The sequence below is a fragment of the Chenopodium quinoa genome, unplaced genomic scaffold, assembly GCF_001683475.1.
Source record: "Chenopodium quinoa cultivar QQ74 unplaced genomic scaffold, ASM168347v1, whole genome shotgun sequence".
NCBI lineage: Eukaryota > Viridiplantae > Streptophyta > Magnoliopsida > Caryophyllales > Amaranthaceae > Chenopodium > Chenopodium quinoa.
The window spans coordinates 1,698,520-1,723,686 of NW_018745240.1; the positions used below are offsets into that span (position 1 = coordinate 1,698,520).

At 41.3% G+C, this 25,167-nt stretch overlaps 1 protein-coding gene across 1 annotated transcript; it reads right to left on the reverse strand.

Annotated features, from left to right (window-relative positions):
* Positions 1 to 4,208, reverse strand: LOC110711198. The gene is made up of 3 exons (XM_021889578.1): positions 3,608 to 4,208; positions 2,623 to 3,026; positions 1 to 300 (listed from the first exon to the last, which is right to left on the reverse strand). Exons 1-3 carry the CDS (start codon positions 4,206 to 4,208, stop codon positions 1 to 3), a joined length of 1,305 nt encoding a protein of 434 aa, XP_021745270.1.
* Between the last annotated feature and the right edge of the window lie 20,959 nt (positions 4,209 to 25,167).

The following is a 25,167-nucleotide window of genomic DNA, read 5'->3' on the forward strand; positions in this document are numbered from 1 at the left end:
TTATATATCCTCATCTCTTGGAAAAGGTTCAATAGTATCAAATCTTTCAACCATAGTCGAAGAAAACACCCTGACATAAAATGTTATATTACCAGCATAATAAATAATCATTAATTCACCATCAACCAAATGATTTTCATTAACAAAATTTTGCCACCCAATATCAAAACACATATTGCTTCTGGTATCTTCAACAACCTTCACTAACTCCACATGCCATATACGGCTGTTAGGGCCTCGAAGAACTTCCACAGGACTATGGATTTTGGCTAACAAGGCAGTCCACACCTCCGGAAATACCTACAAGATCCGTACAATTATTTATAAACAGAAAAAACCACATTATAAAAAATATATAGAATATAAAACGAAAAAAAAACTACCAACTTATTTCTATATACGTCTCCGAAAATAACAACATGACTTGGTAAGTTACTATACATCTCTATGATACAGAAAATATATTGAATATATTATGACAAAGAAAAAACTGTATTTATATACAATCAAATTCCACTAAGAAGAACCATATACTATATAGTGAAAGTATTTTAATTATATATACATGTGGCTGATCAATCGTTAGACTAAATATGAATATAACTAAAGTTTCATAATATTCTTCAACCTATGTTGACTATAATGTTTGAATCCTAAATAAATCCTGGAAAAATTATAAATTAAATTAATTTATTCTATTTGATTAATAACAATAGTTGACTAATTTTAATACTCAAATTAAAATACAATTAATACTCGAGTATAATTTTCAACGTCATTTATCTTGACATGAATTTAAATAATGACTTTTAATCTATAGTAAAACTGAAAACAATGTAAGAACTTTGGAAAAACAGACAGAAAAAAACCTTATTACCAACACTCTTACTATTTAATATGTTACGGAAACGATGCACCAGTATATTATTTCGGCTACATATAACACATAATCAACATGTTAAATGAAGCTGTTAGCAGTCCACAAATTCAGCTATAACTCAACAACAACCCCATATACACCGAGATGAAAGATTAGTAAATTTATTTAAAATAATTATTTATTTAGAATGTATCGCAAAAAACTTATCTCACTTTGTACAGTCTACACAAACTTAATTGCCATAAAACCAAAAAAACCAGAACAACAACTGTCTAAGCATATTCACCACCATTGGGGTGTCGCGCGTGTAGCGCGCGGAACAACAACTAGTAATAGTATAAAGGTGATAAGTATTATGACCATTGGATCAAACAAAATAACTGGAAGGCCTATATTTGTAAAGGCCGTATAAAATGAGACTTTCCCCATCTTTTCATCCTTTTCTAATTTCTTCTTCTTCCTCTCTCTCTCCTGTAATCAAATACGTAGAACAATGGAGTATCCTTTTAAAAAAAAAATTCTTTATGGTGGATTTTCTTATAGATATGAAGATTACCAAGTTAACACTCAATGGAGTCCTGGTTTTTTGTGGAAGTTTACTGGTTTGTCAAACGACAAAGAGAAGAATAATATTCCGTAAGAGTAAAGGTTTATAATAGCGGATTAGCGGACACAATATCTTGGTTCAACTCATGAGCTTTTGTCTTATTAACATGGTTGGCTTGAGTGAGTTATTAATTATACTTACAGTGTAAAGTTGTTCAAGGACGGGGCAAACCCGCTAAGCTCGCCCAACTCGGCCCGCAAAATAAGCGGGTTTGGACAACCATTTTGAAAAAATTGAATATTTTTGCGGGCTAGACCCGGCCTGTTAATATAAATGGGCGGACATGGACAAGACAATATGTACCGTGGGCTAGCCCGTCCGGCCCATTTATTTCAAAAATTAAATATTTAATGATTTTTTAGTTAGTTAATTATATTGTATGTTTTGGAAATTAAATACAAAGAGCCTATATTGGACTCCAAGCTTTTATTAGCTACAACTATTTATTTCAATTTCATATTTTATCATTATTATAAAGACTTATTAAATAAGTTCATTCTTTCGTATTTTTCACTAACATATGTCACAAGTTTCAAATTTTTTTTAGTATCACAAGTGATCAAGAAATTTTTAAGATCACTTAATCAAAATAATATTAACATAAGTAAATAATAAAAAGATTAATTAGTGTTAAAAATATATGAAATAAAAATTTTAGGCCCGTTAGCCCGCGAATAAGCCCAGCTTGTTTAATAGAGCGGGCTTGGACAACTTATCAAGCCCGCATAAAAGGGCTCGGGTAAGCTACATTAAGCCCGTTGGACAAAAAATGAAGTATTGGCCTGGCCCGTTTTCCGTCTAAGGCCGCAAACGATCACCTCTAACTTACAGTTATAATTCTTCCTTTTTAAAGTTGACATGTTTTTTACTTTGGTACATAAATTATGTAAATCTCTCTTCTTTTTTTTATTTTTTATTTTTTATTTATTTTATTATATATTTATTTATTTTTATTTTTATGGTAAGAAAAATATATAGCCATGAGGGTATTGTTAGATTCATCCTAACATCTATTTATATCAAATAATAAAATTTTATATTATTTGTAACTTTGGGGACTATACGAACTCCTAGATAAATTTGTTTTTTTTTTTTTTTTTTTTTTGACGGGGAGCAAACAATTTTATTAATTCACCAAATAGTCCATGAGTACATAAGGGGCTATATTTGGAGGGACATAATTTTCCCATATTTGCTCAGAATTAGGGGGGATAAGCTTCGCAAGGTTGTGTGCTACGGAGTTTCCATCTCGCTTTACATGACTCCAACGGAGGCTGTCATAGGAGGAACATAAGGCCATGGCATCGCCCAGTATCAAGTCTAGATCAGTGCTGTAGCAGGCCTCTGTTGAAAGCCTTGAAACAATAGTTTGGCAATCTGTCTCGATGATAGCCTTATTGTACCCGAAACGAGCACCTAAGCTTAGGGCCCATACCATGGCTTTTGCTTCAGCAATTTCTACCACCCACCAAGCTTTAATTCTCTTTGTAGCTGCAAACAAAACTGACCCTGCACTGTCCCTTCCAACAACACCAAGTCCTACCCAACCATCATTCGATATGGATGCATCAGAATTGATTTTGATGATCCCTGCTGGGTGGGGGGGGGGGGTTCCAACTGTCGGGGCTTGGACAGGTATTGATTTTGACAGCTCTGCTTGCGGCTTTCTATATCTCAACACTTTCCTCTGCCCACCTTATTACTCGAGCTACTAGCATGTCAACTGGCGGGTCCTTTCCCTGAAAAACCTTGGTGTTTCTGTCTTGCCAAATGCCCACATCAAATAGATACCTCGGTGCTTGACATCTTCTCTACACTCTTCCAGCTTTTAATGAGCTCACGTACCTCTAGGGTGTCCACCTCTTTCGTCATTTCAGCGCAGCCCAATTTTTCCCAGAGACCCTTTATTCTTCCACACTTGAAGAAGGCATGTTGCCAAGATTCAACTTCGTACTCGCACCATGGGCATTTATCATCCTCTGCCATATGACGGTGTTTCAAGCGACCACGAACAGGAATTGTGTTGGTGCATAATCTCCATAAAAAATTTTGAGCCTTTGGTATTACATAGACCTTCCATATTTATACCCACGCTTGATGAAAATCATCCAAATTACAACCTTTTCCTAGCATATAGGCAGATTTTACATTGTACATATCGTTCTTTGCAAATGCCCACGTTGGCTCGTTAGGTGGTGCTCTTGAACTCAAAGGAATTGCGAGAATGCCTCTGGTGTCTCTATCATTGAAATGGGTTTGAATCAGTTCGTGATCCCACGACATGTCTTCCGGGATTATGAGCTCATTGACCTTGGTGATCTCCAGTGAGGGGACACTTGTAGCAAACCTGCCCTCGTCATCACATATCCAAGGGTCAGTCCAAATGTTGATATTCCTCCCATTTCCTACTCTCCACAACACTCCCTCTTTAACTAAAGCTTTCGAACCCCATATACTTCTCCAAGAAAAACTACCCCCATAGCCGAGGTAAGCTCCAAGGAAGTCCGAATTTCTATAGTACTTCGCCTTCATCACTGGATTAAGGAGAGAGTTTGTGCATGTTGTTAGCCTCCACGCTTGTCTACCAAGAAGGGCCTCGTTGAAGACTTCTAGATCTTGAAATCCCATGCCGCCCAGACATTTGAGGGTACACATTGAGTCCCAACTTTTCCAATGTGTACGTTTTCGCCCCTCACTTTGTCCCCACCAGAAATTTGCCATCGCGGAGTGAATTTTTCTCACCACCTCCAAGGGGAATTTGTAAACTCCCATAATATAGGTACGGACTTTAAGACGATTTCTTTTCCGGCTTGAGATAGTAGTTTTTCCTTCCAACTCTGCAATTTTTTCCACACCCTGTCAAGAACGGCTTCAAAAACGCCCTTTTTTTTATTTCCCCAAAATATTCGGAATACCTAGGTATTTATCATGACTATCAACCTGCTTCATGTTTAAAATCCCCAAAATCTCAGATTTTTGCTCGTGTCTCACCCCTCTGCTAAATGACACTTCCGACTTCTCGTAATTAATTTTTTGCCCGGATGCTGCTTCATACTGGTTGAGAATATCAACAATGTTTGAGCATTCCTGTCGATTGGCTCTAGCAAAGAGGAGACTATCATCTGCAAAAAGGAGATGAGAGATTTTCGGACCATTTCTGCTAGCTTTCACGCCATCCTAGATAAATTTGTTTGTGAGTGTAAATTGAAGAGATAATTATGGATGCATGTGATGGAGGAGAGACAAAATAAATGATATATAAAAAGGAAAGAAAATATTTGTTGCAATTTATAAATAATGTGTAACATTCATTTTTGGCAAAAATTCCAAATAATATGAAACAAGATAGTATTTTAAATTCAGCAACTTTTGTGTATGGTTGGCCACACCGTTTGCCCAGCTAACACACGAGTAACCCCTAATCGAACAAGTAACCCCTGACCAAGTAATCCCTGACCAATTAATCTCTGACCGATCGAGTATCCTTTGACCAAGTAACCCTTGACCGACCGAGTTGAAAGGAATGGTGTCCTTCCAACAAGTGTATTCTTTCGATAGAGGGTTCAGAATTGTTACAGAGCTAATTCTTCATTAAGGTTAAGTGATCGGAATGCCTAGGTGGAGGCCGCTTCCGATCAGTAATATTGAGGTACAATTGATATTACAGCTTAATCTTAACTGAACCCTTCGGGTTGAACCCAATCGAATCACCGATCTGAGACGACGAATTAATCCGAAAGGATTTAATGAGTCAGCAGAGTTTTACGAATACAGACGTCAGAAATCGAGCCTAGGGCGTCGAGACCGAGCGTCGCAAAATAACAAACAACAAGTATGAGCGTAGCCGTAGCTAGACTAGGCTAGCTCATTGCAAGCCTAGGCGCACCATGTGTGTGCTAGGCGCACCATGGTGTGCTAGGCACTATTGTAGCCTAGGCGCACCTAGCACCCCAACGCAGGCACCAGGCGCACCATCGCAGGCACTAGGTGCTGCGTGCGTGCGTGCCTGGCATGGCAGCACCATCGCAGGCACCATGCGCACCATCGCAAGCACTAGGTGTTGCGTGCGTGCGTGCCTGGCATGGCAGCACCATCGCAGGAACCATGCGCACCATCGCAAGCACTAGGTGCTGCGTGCGTGCATGCCTGACATGGCAGCACCATCGCTTGCACCAAGTGCTAGCATGGGTGCCTGCCTAGCATTGGCGCATCATGTGTGCTGGCTTGTGTGCTAGGCTTCGCATGGCAGCACCAAGCATCGCACCATGCATATGCGAGAGCCTGGGCGCCAGCATAGTGCTAGGCCACGCACAGCAGCCCAGCATCACCACGCACCAAGGCTGCTGTGTGATGCGTGGGCGTGCGTGTGGTGCGAGGCCAATGCACGCTGTGCATGACTAGTGTGCATGGTGCGTGGCTAGTGCGAGAGATGCTGCAAAGGTGTGTGCGTGGTGTGCGAGGCAAAGGGGGTCAGCATCCGTGGCTCGCTAGCAGCACACATGCTGGGTGTGCGAGCATGTGCGAAGGGTGAAGCATGGATGCGTGTGGTGCATGGGATGCCAGGGGCAGCACCAGCGCCTAGCACTGACACGCACCAGCGCCAAGCATCAACCAGCACTTCCTAGCTGGGATGCGAGGCTGGGCTAGAGCTGGCTGGCTGGGCTAGCTGGCACTGCTAGCTGGCATGCTAGCTGCCAGCAGCCCAACACCCCTTTGTGAGTGGCGGTTTGAGGGAGTGGGGACCAATGGGCTTTGAGCATGCCTTGGGGAGGAAGGCAATGGTCCCCCCCAAGGTTCATGGTCCTCACCTAACTCTCTCTCTCCCCTTGACACTTGTTGCATTGTGATTGGATTTATTTATTAATCTATTTTAGAAATAAATTAATTAGCAAGTTATTCATTCTCCCACATTGGTTGGGGAATGAAGTTCAAGGGTTCATTTCCCTATAAATACCAAGCTTGGGTATTGGGAAATGAACAACCTTGAATCGAATTAAAAAGGCAACTCTAAGAAAGAGTAAACCTTTGATTCGTAAAACTCATAGTTATTTTGTCTGGGTCTTGACTAACCTTCAAGACTTGGGACGCTCGGGTCGGGTCGAGGGTACGATCCGTCGGAGATCTCGTCTTTTCGGGATTTTGAAGTAAGAGCTCTTTGGGAGCGAAGCACGCGTCAAAGGTATAATTCTTGTTCTTAATCTTGTTTGATTAAGTTTATTATGCTTGTTAATTGCTTTAATTAAGGGGCGGGTCTTAGTAGGTTTCCTTCCGCGTAGTGTCGGGTCACTACGAAACCCTACAGCGGTATCGGAGCCACGCTCCTTTTAATTTTTGCAATTATTTTTTTAATTAAGGTGTTTTAAAAGAATTTAATTTTCTGGTTCATGTTCTTCTTATTAGATTAGATGCTCGTTTTAATTTTTTTTAAAACTTGGTTTTTTTTTTGTTTTGGCTGTCGAACCCAGATTTTGGCTCAAAAATAGTGAATTTTGGGTGGAATCGATATTCTGGAACAGATTCAACCCATTTAGGGATCTTCAGAAGCCAAATTCGAACCAGAAACCCAATTTTTCTGGGGTTTTTTTTTTCAACGAAAATTTTAATTCTTTTTAAGCCTTGATTAATGCAAGCATTACAAGGTTAGATTAAATGAACATTTGCATCACTAATCTACTGGTTTTAAAATATCCTTGAGCATAATAATGGAGTTTTTATTAGTGCTTAAGTTGATATACCAATTTTTCACATAAACTTGTTTTTCACAAATTTTGCAAATAAATTGCAATAAGGTGTGAAAACTTGTTGTGATTTTGTATTTTAAGTTCCCAAATAATGTTAAAGTTCTAATCTTTAAAGGTTTAAATGATTGGAACCCTAACCCTAAATTCCATGTTGAACAAAGTTTGGATTTTTTCATGATTGGTTGATTAAAATCCATTAAGTTCAATTACTTGTGAGTAAATTTGATTAATCTTCATATTGGAAGATGTAATCTTGGTATTTTACACAAGTATGCAAGTTGGAAAATTTTTATCATTGGATGGTTAATTTATTTTTCCAACTCCTATTTGTGAAACCCATTATTAATTTGCATATTGGCAAAATTAATTATGGACATAGCTCATTCAATATGGTTGCATCAAGTTAGACCTAAAATTAATTCAAAGAATCATTCTTGAATAATTTAGGCTTGTGCACTATTAAATTTTGTTTTTTAAGATAGACTTGTTATTTTATTTTTGCTCCAAATTGGTTCTAAAATAAATTTAGAATTAATTTTTAACACACAAATATCGGGATTAAAATCCCGAGTCAAAAGCACACAAATCGAGGCAAAGGGCACCCAAGCAACACCTAGGCTAGCCGGGCTGGTATCGCAGCCCATATGTGGCTGCCTTGGTGCGCATGGTGCTGACCCTGCCTCGCTGTGAGGCTGCTGTGTGTGGGGAGCCAGTAGTGCACATATGATGCGCTGCAATGTGGTGCGTGGCTGCTGGGCACTGCTCGCATATGCTGCCAAGCAGCGCGAGGCAGCCAGCCACACCTGCCAGCACCCATACTCGCATGCCAGCATGCGAAGCGCTGTGCGTGCTAGGGCTAGCAGGCGCAACAAGGCTTGCTGGGCCAGATGCTTGCGCCTAAGCACTGCACTGCTGCAGCATTGATGCTAGGCATCCAGTTTTGTATGTGGGGCCGTTTTGATGCATGAGCTATGTAATTTTGCGATTATCCCGTTTTAAAATATTTTAATAATTATTTTAAAGAGGTTAGAACCTCGATATTCGATTTTGCAAAATTTTGACAAATTATGGGTTATGCCGACTTAATTAATCGGATTAATTAAGTATGGATGCGGAATTTAGTGGGAGCTTAATTAAGTGCGTAAGCATTTTGCGTTTAGAAATAATGGATTAAACCACTTTGACTAGTTTTAACTAGGCGCGTTAATTGGATTAACCACCTAAGTTAGTTACTAGTTTTGCGTGTTTAATTATGTATTTCGTAAAATTGCATGGGCCATTCACAAATAGTGAATGGGTGAATGGAAGATTGTTTTCAAAACAAGTTCTTTGAAAATGGCAACTAGTGGGGCCCGACTAGGATAGAAAATACGGACTGCGTTCCGTTATGTATCTTTTGTAAATCTAAATACGGTCTGCGAACCGTTAAGTATTTTTGTACTATTATATTAATCTTAGTCGTTCTAGCTAGCTTCTTTTATTTCATTTTGGCCAAGATGTCTCAAGACGGCGTTTCGACGAAGACGAGCCAAGATGAAGACCCATGGAAATTGAAGATTTCAAGGGGTCATGCTAGTTGCCAAATGAATCTATTTTTATGCCTTATATATTGTTATTATATATGATTGCTAGATGCATGTCTAGGATTTCTATTATGTTGCGACGATTAGTTAAGTTCACTTAAATCAACCAACATAGAAACCCTAGGTCCCTTAATAATATTGAGCTAAAATTTGCCGTTCCAAGAACAACACTTACCGAACTAATGCGCGTATATGATGGATTACGCCAATGCGCTGCAATGAGCGTGCGTGCCTGGCATGGCAGCACCATCGCAGGCACCATGCACACCATCACAGGCACTAGGTGCTGTGTGCGTGCGTGCATGGCATGGCAGCACCATCGCAGGCACCATGCGCACCATCGCAAGCACTAGGTGCTGCGTGCGTGCGTGCCTGGCATGGAAGCACCATCGCTGGCACCAAGTGCTAGCATGGGTGCCTGCCTAGCATTGGCGCATCATGTGTGCTGGCTTGTGTGCTAGGCTTTGCATGGCAGCACCAAGCATCGCACCATGCATATGCGAGAGCCTGAGCGCCAGCATAGTGCTAGGCCACGCACAACAGCCCAGCATCACCGCGCACCAAGGCTGCTGTGTGATGCGTGGGCGTGTGTGTGGTGTGAGGCCAAAGCACGCTGTGCATGACTAGTGCGCAAGGTGCGTGGCTAGTGCGAGAGATGCTGCGAAGGTGTGTGTGTTGTGTGCGAGGCAAAGGGGACCAGCATGCGTGGCTCGCTAGCAGCACGCATGCTGGGTGTGCGAGCATGTGCGAAGGGTGAAGCATGGATGCGTGTATTGCATGGGATGCTAGGGGCAGCACCAGCGCCAGCACGCACCAGCGCCTAACACTGGCACGCACCAACGCCTATCATTGGCACGCACCAGCGCCAAGCATCAACCAGCACTGCCTAGCTGGGATGCGAGGTTGGGCTAGCTGGCACTACTAGCTGGCATGCTAGCTGCCAGCAGCCCAGCACCCCTTTGTGAGTGGCGGTTTGAGGGAGTGGGGACCAATGGGCTTGGAGCATGCCTTGGGGAGCAAGGCAATGGTCCCCCTAAGGTTCATGGTCCTCACCTATCTCTTTCTCTCCCCTTGACACTTGTTGCATTGTGATTGGATTTATTTAATAATCTATTTTAGAAATAAATTAATTAGCAAGTTATTCATTCTCCCACATTGGTTGGGGAATGAAGTTCAAGGGTTTATTTCCCTACAAATACCAAGCTTGGGTATTGGGAAATGAACAACCTTGAGTGGAATTAAAAAGGCAACTCTAAGAAAGAGTAAACCTTTGATTCGTAAAACTCATAGTTATTTTGTCCGGGTCTTGACTAACCTTCAAGACTTAGGATGCTCGGGTCGGGTCGAGGGTACGATCCGTCGGAGATCTCGTCTTTTCGGGCTTTTGAAGTAAGAGCTCTTTGGGAGCGAAGCACGCGTCAAAGGTATAATTCTTGTTCTTAATCTTGTTTGATTAAGTTTATTATGCTTGTTAATTGCTTTAATTAAGGGGCGGGTCTTGGTGGGTTTCCTTCCGCGTAGTGTCGGGTCACTACGAAACCCTACACGAGTAACTCATGACTGACCGAGTAACTCCTGACTGACCGAGTAACCCCCGATCAAGTGTGTAACCCCTAATACGATTAATCACAAATTCTCTCATTCGGATTTCTAAGAGGAAAGTGACATGCAAATAAAAATAAAAAAATAAAAAATAAAAAAAAAGAAAGACGATCCATCCAACAATTTAGATGGATCCATCAGGAATTTAGATGGATGCATATTCAACGGTTTGATATTACCCCAGACCAGCAGACGCTTTCGTCATCGCACCACCAATTCTCTCATTCTCTCTCTTCCAAATCTAATCATGAGTTGCAGAGGAGAAGAAAGTGAGGAGTGTGAAAATGATGACAATGATGATTGGGAAAGTGTAGATTGGTCTCTCTCTTGAGGAAGATGAGGAAGATGAAGAAGAAAAGTGGAGGTATTTCTTGCCATTGTTAAAAAGTAGGTGTAATACCTTGAAAATTTCCTTCTTTTAAAACATTCTATTTTTTCTAAATAAAACTCATTTTAGGTAATATCCAAAATATTACTGTCACCGTGATAACGGCTATAATATTTTCAAAGTCACATAGCGGAAGTCTAATTTAAAAATCAACTTTTCAAAATAAATAATTTGATTCACAACCTCAAAACATAAGTAAATTAAAACATCTACAAATTGGAACCAATAATAGGGCCCATCCAAAACCAGTTTAAAATAAAACATAACAATTTTAGTCTATAAATAATAATCAATAATTCAAAAATATAACACTAAGAAAGCATAACAGATAATTCTCTGCACTCGTTCACTTCATGCTCTTCATGCTTCAAGTACCCGTCACTTTCTCTTTATTTCAACCCCTCTACTCACTATAGAAATAGGTCATAGTAGGGTTAATCCAAAGGAAAACCAAACACAAACACAAAAGTACGAATTAGTTAAACGGAGTAAATATGCACCATACTAACATGATCATCCTAGCAATAATAAATAAAATATGTTCGCCATACAATTCACAAGGAAAAATTGGCCGCAACACCCTGAAGTATGGCTTATGCGTAGTAGCCAAAACACCACCAACTATGGTGTTAGGTGCGACGTGTGCCTTAAATGAAAATTTCCGACCACTTATTTCATTGGAGGAGGTGAATCCATGCGTGCTAAGTGGATGGAAGACTACATTTATGGCACGCGTTGCACCTAACACCACAATTGGTGGTGTTTTGGATACTACGCAAAATTTAGGGTGCTTAGTGCACCTAAGCCGTACTTCAGAGTGTTGCGGCCAATTTGGATTACGCATCGAACGGGTTTCCTTCCTTAAAAATAGCCCATTAAAATATTGAGTTCCAATTAAGGAGCTATCCCAATTGGCACCTATTATGTCACTTTTGTGACAGAGTTCCAGCGCATTAATAATAAAATAAAGTACATCGTCTTGTAGGGGTGTTAAAAAAAACCTGACCCGGTTGTCCCGTCCCGATTACCCGATGACCCGCAATGGGATATTGACAAAGTTTTCTGTTTTTTTAGGGTCGGGTACCCGTCCCGCTAAAATAGCAGTTTCGTGGAACAGAACACGGGACAGGCTTTGCTAATCTCGAGTACCTGGATACCCGTTAAAAAAATAAATAAATAAATAAAAAATCGTTTGAGTGAGGTTTTCAAGTGGGTAGGGTGGGTTTCGGTTGGTTTGAGTGAGGTTTCGAGGTGGGGTTGTGGGTGGTGGAGTAGTGGTCGGGGGTGGGGTGGTGGGATTTTAGGTGGCTAGGGTTTTCGGCTGGTCAGAGTGGGTTTTCAGGTGGGTGGGTTGGGTTTCGTTTGTTTAAAGGAAGGTTTCAAGATGGATCGTTGGTGGTGGGTTGGTGGTCAGGGGGTGGGTGCGCGGGATTTAAGGCGGTTGGTGTGATAAGTAGTGGTGTCTAGGTGGGGTAATGGTGTGGGGTTCGGTTCAGGGGGTGGACATGGGTGGTGGGGGTCAATGGTGGTGGGAATGGAGGTTTGGCAGTGATATGGTGATTGCTATGGAGGTAGTGATCATGAGGTGAGAGGGAGAGATTAAAGAAAAAAACTAAAAAAAAAAAATCTGAGTACCCGTGTCCCGTCACGGATAATTCGGGTGGACGGGACACGGGTCGACTTATCAACTACCCGAAGATCCGGGTACACGGATTTTTCGGTACCCGAATCTCTACACCCCTACGTCCTGTACCCCTGTAGAAAGTATAATCAAATATAAAGTCACATAACTCTCCCTATATGTTCATATTCAAGGTGTTACGTTCCAAGAGTTTTGGTTAGGGGTGGGACTTTTCAAACCAAACCGTGAAACCGCCCGTTACCGAACCGAACCATCACAGACCGATCCGTTTATAAACCGATAAATTTAAACTGAAAACCGAACTGAACCGTACAATATCAAAGCGAAACTGAATCGAACCGCTCAATGTCAACCCGTTACGGACCGTAAACCGATAACAAACCAAACTGCTCAAATCCGAACCGAAACGAAACCGAACCGAATGGTTTATAAACCCGTTAATGACCCGAACCGTTTATAAACTGAAACCGTTTATACCGTAAAAAAACCGTTTAAACCAAACCATTTGTAACCCGCTAACTGTAGGGTTTCGTAGTGACCCGACACTACGCGGAAGGAAACCCACCAAGACCCGCCCCTTAATTAATGCAATTAAACAAGCATAATAAACTTAATCAAACAAGATTAAGAACAAGAATTATACCTTTGACGCGTGCTTCGCTCCTAAAGAGCTCTTACTTCAAAATCCCGAAAAGACGAGATCTCCGACGGATTGTACCCTCGACCCGACCCGAGCGTCCCAAGTCTTGAAGGTTAGTCAAGACCCGGACAAAATTAACTATGAGTTTTACGAATCAAAGGTTTACTCTTTTCTAGAGTTGCCTTTTTAATTCCACTCAAGGTTGTATCAAATCCCAATACCAAGCTTGATATTTATAGGGAAATGATCCCTTGATTTCCAATCTCCCATCAATGTGGGAGAGTTGGTAAAATGACAATTATTTAATTTCCAAAATTAAATAATTAATCAACTCAATCACAAATCGACACTTGGCATAATTATAGAGAAAGCCAAGTGAGGACCAAGGCTTGGGGGGGACCATTGCCTTGATCCCCAAGGCCATGAATTGGTCCCCACACACCATGTCCAAAGCCGGGTCAAGGTGTGCTAGTTGGCTACCAGCTAGTGTGCCAGCTGGGGCTGCCAGCTAGCGTGGCCTTGCTGCCCAGCACCCAGCCAGCCAGCCAGTGCACGATGCTGCTGGGATGTGCTGGTGTTACGTGCTAGCGCTGGGCGCTGCTAGCACCTAGTGCTGGCACTGGCCCCACCAGCCACGCACATCTCTCGCGCGCCATTACTAGCACAGCCAGCATGCGTGCTGCTAGCGAGCCATGTATGCTGGCCCATCCCTTGCATCATCCACGCTACACGCATCATGCACCACGCAATGCTCGCACTAGCCAGTGCCTAGCACTGCTGTGCTTGGTGCGAGGCATGTACATATGCACATGCATGCGTGGTGCTGCCTAGCAACCCAGCCACCCATTGCACTCACACACGCACCAGCCCACACGCATCAGTGCGGATGCAGTGCGAGGCTGCTGTGCGAGGCTGCGAGGCACACACGCACACACACACATGCCCCTAGTTTTGCGATGGTGCTTGTGCGTAGTGCCATGCCTAGCAAGGGCTGCGTGCTGTGATAGAACACCATATGCACCAAGGCACCAGGCTAGCGCACTGCTAGCTGCGATGGGCTGCTTGGGGCTCGTGGTATTTGCGATGGCTTGCCATGCGCACCCAAGCACCCATGCTAGCATGTTGCTAGCTTGCGATGGGCTGCTAGGGTGCGCCTAGGCTGCGATGGTGCCTAGCTCACCATGGTGCGCCTAGGCTTGCTATGAGCTAGCCTAGCCTAGCTACGGCTACGCTCATACTTGTCGATTGTGATTTTGCGACGTTCGGTCTCGACGCCCTAGGCTCGATTTCCGACGTCTGTATTCGTAAAACTCTGTCGACTCATTAAATCCTTTCGGATTAATTCGTCGTCTCGGATCGGTGATTCGATTGGGTTCGACCCGAAGGGTTCAGTTAAGATTAAGCTGTAATATCAATTGTACCCTGATATTACTGATCGAAAGCGGCTTCCACCTAGGCATTCCGATCACTTGACCTTACTGAAGAATTAGCTCTATAATAATTCTGAACCCTTTATCGGAAGAATACACTTGTTGGAAGGACACCATTCCTTTCAATCTCCCACTTGTCCTTCCGGACAAGTGTGCATATTGTGTATAGCTCATTTCCTTTGTCTCTTAATGTTTCTTCGTGAACTATAAGGTAAGATTCTTTGTCATCCTTATTACGTTCAGAAGTGTTTCTCGATCTCCGAGTTCGACTGTCAATAAGCAGATGATTTCTAAAATCTATCTGAGCATGGCCATGCATTTTCACAGTCTCACTCTTCGAGCGGCCTTTTAAACAACAAAACATTTTCCCTATTGTTAGTAGGGGGACAATCCCTGTCTTGTATTGTAAGTTCTTCTTACTAAGAGGACATAGACTCCCAAGTGTTCCCGTTATGATCCCCAGTTACGGTAGACGTTTGGAAATATCAAAGAGTCCAGTACTCAAACAAGAAAACTTCACAGTACTCATGGTCGGAGGAAATAAGTTCCGATAATCATAATGAGAAATGTACTTATGAAAATTTTTTAATCTTTCTTAAAGTACTCTCATAGGTCTTATCCAGTACAGTTTTAAACTGTACCTGTGCAAATGATTTATGACTGTCACGTCCTCGCAACACAAGAAACGGTGCTGTAAATCATACTACACACTAATCTATGGCGGTCATCAATCGTCCATCTGTTAGATGACCTCGATTAGGAATACTTTTCGATTTAATATTCAATGTTCACTTAACAGGTGTTTCTTTATCCAAGACATGGTCTTGATACCGTGTTTTGAATATTTTCATAAATCGAATGGACTCATTATTTAATTCTAAACCACAATTAAATAGTAATGGAGTGAATTATAATTTTGCACAAAAATTAATTACTCCATTAATGAATGGTTTTAGTACAATGTCTTACATTAAATCAACCCGTTTAATTAAAACACATGTACGGGGAATTTCAAACCCAGTCTCCAACATGCTTGATTCCCATTGCCTCAACGTGTTTGTTGTGTTTTACTTGAGGCAAAGGTTTAGTCAAAGGATCGGCTACATTATCATCCATGCCGATCTTACAAATTCTAATTTCACCTTCGGGTTTCCATTCCCTTATCATGTGAAATCTCCTTTGCACGTGTTTCACCTTCTGGTGTTCTCTCGGCTCCCTGGCCTGAGCGATAGCTCTCTTATTATCATAATAGAGGTCTATCGGTCCCTTGATAGAGGGCACAAAACCAAGTTCACTAATGAACTTGCGAATCCAAACAGCTTCCGAAGCGGCCAATTACTCGGCTTTAGTTGTAGAGTCTGCAGTGGTGCTCTACTTGGCACTCTTCCAGCTAAACGCTCCTCCATTCAGACAGAATATATATACCCCGACTGTGACTTGAAGTCGTCTCTGTTAGTCTGGAAGCTAGCATCGGTGTAACCTTTAACAACCAGTTCTTTGTGGCCTCCATAAACCAGGAATTTATCCTTGTTCCTTTTCAGGTACTTAAGGATGTTCTTGGCCGCAGTCTAATGCGCCTCTCTTGGGTTCGATTGGTATCAGCTCGTTGCACTCAAGGCATACGATACATCTGGCCTTGTAATTATCATGGCATACATGATCGATCCGATCAGCGAAGCATATGGGATCTAATTCATTCGTTCTCGCTCAACAGGTGTTTGTGGACACTGTTTCTTGCTGAGAGTTATGCCATGGGACATGGGTAAATGCCCTCTTTTGGCATTTTCCATGTTGAATCGAGCCAGTACCTTATCAATGTAAGTACTCTGGCTTAATCCAATCATCCTCTTAGATCTATCCCTGTAGATCTTGATGCCCAATATGTACTGTGCCTCTTCTAAGTCCTTCATTGAAAAGCACTTTCCCAACCAGCCCTTTACGGACTCCAATAATTTTGTGCTGTTTCCAATGAGCAGTATGTCATCGACATACAGGACTAGGAATGCAATATCACTCCCACTGACCTTCTTGTATACACAAGACTCATCTGGATTCTTGATAAAACCAAACTTGCTAATGGCTTCATCAAATCGCAGATTCCAACTTCTGCTGGCTTGCTTTAGTCCATAAATGGACTTCTTGAGCTTGCAAACCTTTCTAGTGTTGCCTGGATCGTCAAAACCTTCTGGCTGTGTCATATACACAGTTTCTTCCAAAATCCCATTAAGGAAGGCGGTTTTGACATCCATTTGCCATATTTCGTAATCGTAATATGCAGCAATCGCTAGGATGATCCGAACGGATTTTAGCATTGCAACTGGTGAAAAAGTTTTGTCATAGTCAATCCCGTGGACTTGTCTATAACCTTTTGCCACCAGTCTAGCTTTGTATATCGATACATTTCCATCCTTGTCTGTCTTCACTTTGAAGATCCATTTGCAACCAATGGGTGTATAACCCTCGGACAAATTCACCAAGTCCCAGACTTGATTTTCAGACATGGAGTCCATCTTGGATTTCATGGCCTCTTTCCATTTTGCAGAGTCGGGGCTCGTCATAGCTTGCTTGTAAGTCGCCGGCTCATCACCATCCATGACTAGGATGTCCTGATCATCGGTTAAGACGATACCGAGGTATCTGTCTGGTTGAGATCTTTGCCGTTGCGACCTACGTAGGGTAATCGGTTGAGCATTTACATTGTCTGTTTGACTCTGACCAATCTCCTTAGAAGCTTCCAAAGTATCTAGATTGTCAGTTTTGTCAGTTTGTCATTGTTGCTCGTCCTCTCGAACTTCGTCGAGTTCGATTTTCCTCCCACTTGTCATTTTGGAAAGGTGATCCATCTCCAAAAAGACACCATCACGAGCAACAAACACTTTGTTCTCGGATTTATTGTAGAAGTAATACCCTTTGGTTTCTTTTGGATATCCCACAAAGAAACACTTATCCAATTTAGGGTGAAGTTTGTCCGAAATTAATCGCTTGACATATGCTTCGCATCCCCAAATCTTGAGAAAAGACAACCTAGGAGGTTTCTTAGTCCATAATTCATATGGAGTCTTTTCAACAGCTTTTGACGGAGCTCTATTCAGTGTTAGTGCTGCTGTTTGTAGCGCATGTCCCCAGAACGAGATAGCGAGTTTACTAAGACCCATCATTGACCGAACCATGTCTAACAAGGTCCGATTGCTCCGTTCGGACACTCCGTTCCATTGAGGAGTTCCGGGAGGTGTCAACTCTGAAAGAATGCCACATTCTTTCAAGTGATCGTTGAATTCATGGCTCAAATATTCGCCACCTCGATCCGATTGAAGTGCTTTAATTTTCTTGCCAAGTTGATTTTTAACTTCTTTCTGAAATTCTTTGAACTTTTCAAAGGATTCAGATTTATTCGACATTAAGTAGATATAGCCATATCTACTGTAATCGTCGGTGAAAGTGATGACATATCGGTAACCTTGTCTTGCGGATGTGCTCATAGGTCCACATACATCCGTGTGTATTAGACCTAATAAGTCACTTGCCCTTTCTCCCAACTTAGAGAATGGCTGTTTTATCATCTTGCCTAATAAGCATCCTTCGCAATTTTCAAACGACTCTAAGTCGAATGAGTCAAGAGAACCTTCTTGAAGAAGTTTCTTGATGCGTTTGATGTTAATATGGCCAAGACGACAATGCCACAAGTAGGTTTGATTCGAGTCGATGGTCTTAGCTAGTGGTATCAACTTTTGTCTAGTCTTATGTAAAACATGCAATTTAATTGAACATAAATTTGTAAGACAAACTTGAAACAACTATTGTCAAAAGTCTTACATTTGAAATTCCTAGGTGTCCAACACCATGGATCATAGTATGTTCAAAGCATGATGAAAACTAGAAATAGTTTAATTACATGTCATAGACAAAATAGTGCATGCAAGCACGACCGAAAAACCATCTTCGTCGTCTTCTTGCTCTTGCACCAACACTTGGTAAGCTTCTCACTTGGTCCCTGAAAAGGCAACATTAAGTGAGTCATACTTGGTATCCAATACCTTATGATAAGCTTAATCCACAAGTGTTAAAGAAGATACCTGAGGTGGATGATCCATTATATTCCTCTCCTCCTCTTCTCGAAAGAGCTTGCATTCTCTCTTGAAGTGGCCTTGCCCGCCACAGTAGAAGCAACGCATCTTAGCCTTAACCTTGAGATCCCTCCTTCTTGATGGTCTTTTGGTTTCCCCAAATGAGTTGGCCCGGCGAAGAAGCTCCACCACATTCTTTAAGGAATGTGTCTCCTTTGAATCAAAAATATATGCCTTTAATGCATCATATCCTGAGTGGAGTGAAGTGAGCAAAATATGACCAGCCATTCCATCTTCTATTGGAATTCCGAGGAGTTCCATGTGCTTGAAGAGCCTAGTCATTCTTTCCACATGGGGTCGGAGGGGCATACCCGGTCTCAACTTAGTGTTGCAGACCGTAGACCAAAGATGGTACCTCTCTTTCGCAAGATAACCTTGATCCTATGGCTTTACATTCATGTCCGTAAGTGACCTAGTCACTTCAAACAAGAGTCCATCATTGTTGTCGTTGAAACTCTTAGAGAATCTCACACCGACAACATCCCTTAGTCCTCCAAGGAACAAATCCGGGAAAGAGAATGGAAGTTTTTCTTTCCATTCTTCCGGGATGGAATTAGCCATGAGTTGTGACACTAATTTGCAGTCTTTCGACCATGCACAATAAGTTTCGTCACTAAAGAGGGTCTTGGAACAGAGAGTTGGGAGGGAAGTATCCAGAACATATTCCTTGGAATAAATCCGGAGAGTTCTCCTAAGTTCTTCTTCCCATTCATCAAGGTTTGTTAAGTTAAGCTTGATAGCTAACTTTTCGGGGAGTTCCGGGCACATTTGGTTGTTGTTTGAGTTACTTGCAGACATGATTTCTACAATTGAAAGAATTTGAAGTGAAAAACAATTCATACATCAATAAGTTGAAATTTAAAGCGTTCATGCATATATTCACACTTATTGAACATTTTATCCACGCATTTTAAGATTGTCCCTTATGGGCGAGAATAAAATGATTCCGAAATCCCAAAGATCAAGAAATGGTTAAGCATGCTTTGGCTTGTCTTAACCATTAAATATCTTAAGGTAAGCAATCCAATTGCTAATAGCTCCAAGCTACTCTCGGTTTGATAAAATGTCGCATCTAATGCATTCCTGACATTTTATCTCTTTTGCCACGACATCTAAGGACTCCTTACTGATATCGTTGAGCTTAACCAAGACAACTTGTATACCTAGTATACCTTACGTTCCTAGGGAAGTAGTGATGCCTCGCTTTGGCGTAATCCATCACGTACGCGCATTAGTTCGGTAAGTGTTGTTCTTGGAACGGAAAATTTTAGCTCAATATTATTAAGGGACCTAGGGTTTCTATGTTGGTTGATTTAAGTGAACTTAAATAATCATCGCAACATTATAGAAATCCTAGACATGCATCTAGCAATCATATATAATAACAATATATAAGGCATAAAATAGATGCATTTGGCAACTAGCATGACCCCTTGAAATCTTCAATTTCCATGGGCCTTCATCTTGGCTCGTCTTCATCGAAACGCCGTCTTGAGACATCGTGGCCAAAATGAAATAAAAGAAGCTAGCTAGAACGACTAAGATTAATCTAATTAGTACAAAAATACTTAACGGTTCGCAGACGGTATTTAGATTTACAAAAATACATAACGGAGCGCAGTCCGTATTTTCTATCCTAGTCGGGCCCCACTAGTTGCCATTTTCAAAGAACCTGTTTTGAAAGCAATCTTTCATTCACCCGTTCACTATTTGTGAACGGCCCATGCAATTTTACGAAATACATAATTAAACACGCACAACTAGTAACTAACTTAGGTCGTTAATCCAATTAACGCTCCTAATTAAAACTAGTCAAAGTGGTTTAATCCATTATTTCTAAACGCAAAATGCTAAAGCATTTAATTAAGCTCCCACTAAATTCCGCATCCGTACTTAATTAAGTCGGCATAACCAATAATTTGTCAAAATTTTGCAAAATTGAAAATCGAGGTTTTTATCCTCGTTAAAATAATTAATCAAAATTATTAACACGGAAAAATCGCAAAATCATAGCTCAAGTACTAAGCAAAAAGGGCATCATCCTATGATGCATGGCGCACCATGGCTGCTAGGCAGCCCATGGCCCCTGTGCCATGGTGCGTGGTGCTGGCAGCTAGCAGGTGTGCCTAGCACAGCCTGCCTTGCTAGCTAGCACCAGCAGCATGCTACACATGTTACGCATGCTAGCATCTTGCTGGTGCAGGCAGCAGTGGGCTGGCTGGCTGGGGCTTGCTGCCTCGCTGCCCAACAGCAGCACAAGCGTACCAGCAGCCTAAGGCCCCATGCGCCAGCTCATGCACCACACAGCAGACCCCTCCTCACCACACAGCCACGCACCTTGCGATGCACAGCCATATGCGCACCACAGGCAGCCTACATATGGGCTGCTAGGCAGCCCGGCTAGCCTTGGTGACGCTTGCGGCTTTGCATCGTTTTGCGTGCATTAATTTCGATTTGTGTGTGACAATAATCAATTCTAAATCAAATTTTAGAATCAATTTGAGGGAAAATAAAATAAAACGAAATAAAGTCTAACTTAAACAAATTTATTTTATTGGTGCACAAGCCTAAATTTATCGAAAATGTCCATTTTGAACAAAATTAGGTCAAACTTTATGCTTAAAATAAAATGAGCTATGTCCAAAATCAATCTTGCCAATATGCAAATTAATAATGGATTTGACAAAAGGGAGTTGGAAAAATAAATTAACCATCCAATGATAAAAATTTTCCAACTTGCATACTTGTGTAAAATACCAAGATTACATCTTCCAATGTGAAGATTAATCAAATTTTACTTACAAGTAATTGAACTTCATGGATTTAATCAACCAAAACATGAAAAAATCCAAACTTTGTTCAACATGGAATTTAGGGTTAGGGTTCCAATCATTTAAACCTTTAAAGATTAGAACTTTAACATTATTTGGGAACTTAAAATACAAAATCACAACAAGTTTTCACACCTTATTGCAATTTATTTGCAAAATTTGTGAAAAACAAGTTTATGTGATAAATTGGTATATCAACTTAAGCACTAATAAACACTCCATTATTATGCTCAAGGATATTTTAAAACCATTAGATTAGTGATGCAAAAGTGCATTTAATCTAACCTTGTAATGCTTGCATTAATCAAGGCTTAAAAAGAAATAAAATTTTCGTTGAAAAACGAAAAACCCCAGAAAAAATGGGTTTCTGGTTCGAATTTGGCTTCTGGATATTCCTAAAAGGTTTGAAACAGTTCCAGAATGTCGATTCCACCCAAAAATCACTATTTTTGAGCCAAATTCTGGGTTCGACAGCCAAATCAAAAATAAAATTGAGTTTTAAAAGATAATTAAAACGAACATCTAATCTAATTAAATGAACATGAACTAGAAAATTAAATTCTTTAAAACACCTTAATTAAACAATAATTGCAAAAATTAAAAGGAGCGTGGCTCTGATACCGCTGTAGGGTTTCGTAGTGACCCGACACTACGCGGAAGGAAACCCACCAAGACCCGCCCCTTAATTAAAGCAATTAAACAAGTTAATAAACTTAATCAAACAAGATTAAGAACAAGAATTATACCTTTGACGCGTGCTTCGCTCCTAAAGAGCTCTTACTTCAAAATCCCGACAAGACGAGATCTCCGACGGATCGTACCCTCGACCCGACCCGAGCGTCCCAAGTCTTGAAGGTTAGTCAAGACCCAGACAAAATTAACTATGAGTTTTACGAATCAAAGGTTTACTCTTTTCTAGAGTTGCCTTTTTAATTCCACTCAAGGTTGTATCAAATCCCAATACCAAGCTTGGTATTTATAGGGAAATGATCCCCAAGGCCATGAATTGGTCCCCATGTGGGAGAGTTGGTAAAATGACAATTATTTAATTTCCAAAATTAAATAATTAATCAACTCAATCACAAATCGACACTTGGCATAATTATAGAGAAAGCCAAGTGAGGACCAAGGCTTGGGGGGGACCATTGCCTTAATCCCCAAGGCCATGAATTGGTCCCCACACACCATGCCCAAAACCGGGTCAAGGTGTGCTAGCTGGCTACCAGGTAGTGTGCCTGCTGGGGCTGCCAGCTAGCGTGGCCTTGCTGCCCAGCACCCAGCCAGCCAGCCAATGCACGCTGCTGCTGGGCTGTGCTGGTGCTACGTGCTGGCGCTGGACGCTGCTAGCACCTGGTGCTGGCACTTGCCCCAGCAGCCACGCACATCTATCGCGCGCCATTGCTAGCACAGCCAGCATGCGTGCTGCTAGCGAGCCACGCATGCTGGCCCATCCCTCGCATCATCCACGCTACACGCATCATGCACCACGCAATGCTCGCACTAGCCAGTGCCTAGCACTGTTGTGCTTGGTGCGAGGCATGCACATATGCACATGCATGCCTGGTGTTTCCTAGCAACCCAGCCACCCATTACACACACACACGCACCAGCCCACACGCATCAGTGCGGATGCAGTGCGAGGCTGCGAGGCACACATGAACACACACACATGCCCTTGGCTTTGCGATGGTGCTTGTGCGTAGTGCCATGCCTTGCGATGATGCCTAGCAAGGGCTGCGTGCTGCGATAGACCACCATATGCACCCAGGCACCAGGTTAGCGCGCTGCTAGCTGCGATGGGCTGCTTGGGGCTCGTGGTATTTGCGATGGCTTGCCATGCGCACCCAAGCACCCATGCTAGCATGTTGCTAGCTTGCGATGGGCTGCTAGGGTGCGCCTAGGCTGCGATGGTGCCTAGCACACCATGGTGCGCCTAGCACACACATGGTGCGCCTAGGCTTGCTATGAGCTAGCCTAGCCTAGCTATGGCTACGCTCATAATTGTCGATTGTGATTTTGCGACGTTCGGTCTCGACGCCCTAGGCTTGATTTCCGATGTCTGTATTCGTGAAACTCTGTCGACTCATTAAATCCTTTCGGATTAATTCATCGTCTCGGATCGGTGATTCGATTGGGTTCGACCCGAAGGGTTCAGTTAAGATTAATCTATAATATTAATTGTACCCTGATATTACTGATCGGAAGCGGCCTCCACCTAGGCATTCCGATCACTTGACCTTACTGAAGAATTAGCTCTGTAATAATTCTGAACCCTTTATCGGAAGAATACACTTGTTGGAAGGACACCATTCCTTTCACTAACTGTTTAAACCGACCCGTTTATGAACCGAAACCGTTTAAACCGCAGGAAAAACCGTTTAAACTGAACCGTTATAATCCGCTAACCGTCTAAACTGAGCTGCCATAACCCGTTAAACCGTTAAAATCGAACTGTTCGAATCGTAACCTGTTTAAACTTATCCGGTTACAAACTGCTTAATTCAAATTGAATTATTTACAACCTAAATGGCTAAATACAATTAATGTTAATAAATGTAGATCTAATCAAACGGCTTAGGTTTATACAAAGGTTTATATCACCTAGACCTAGTCCAACGACATTATTAATGTCGTTTTAGATTACTTATTTATTTTAATTAATATCAAATGTAACATATTTAGTATTATTATATATTTATATATATACTTTAATTTAACAAAGGTAACAATAAATATAAATTTAAAATAAATACAATAAACAGTACTAAATGTAGATCTAATTAAACGACTTAGGTTTATACAATGGTTTATATCACCTAGTCCAACGACATTATTAATGTGAATAATGTCTTTTTAGATTACTTATAATTTTAATTAATATCAAATGTGAAATGTAACATACTAGTATTATTATATATATACTTTAATTTAACAAAGGTAACAATAAATATAAATTTAAAATAAATAACTTTAATTATTCCAAAAAAAATACATTTCATCTACATTTTACATTAAAAATAAATAATTTAAGGATTTACATTTTACATATGATCATAAATTATCCTAATAACAAAATTTAACCTAAAAAACATTCCTAAAAACAAAAGGCAGCAGAATCTTGAAGCAGCAGCACAACACCCAAGAGCAGAGGAAATAGCAGCAACAAGCAAGAACCAGCTCACGCAATAACAGATCAGAAACTCATCAGAAGCAAGGAACAATATAAGTAGAAGGGACTCAGCAGGAACTAATTTTTGTTTTTTAAAATTGCTCTCAAATTTACGTTTATCGTATCATCACTGAGCAATGGCTGTTTTAACCTAAAACTTGAAAAATGCTGCCAGCAAGTACGTCTACATTGAAGTCTCAACATAAATGACAAGGGCAACGATGATTCAAGATAAATTAAAACAGCAAGCATAAGAAACAGCAGCAATAAAACTTATCATAAGTTCATAACACAAAATGCAGCAACAACACTGAAGCAGCAACACAACACCTCAAGCTGGCAGGAGGCAGGAACCACCTCAGGCAGGCAACAATATAGGCAGAAACAACTGATCAGGGACAACAACCAAAAGGCAAAAGCACTACCAAAATACATTGAAGTCTCAACATAAATGAAAAGGGCAACGATTTTAACTTAAATCTTGAAAAATGCTGCCAGCAAGTCAAAATAAATGACAAGGGCAACGATTT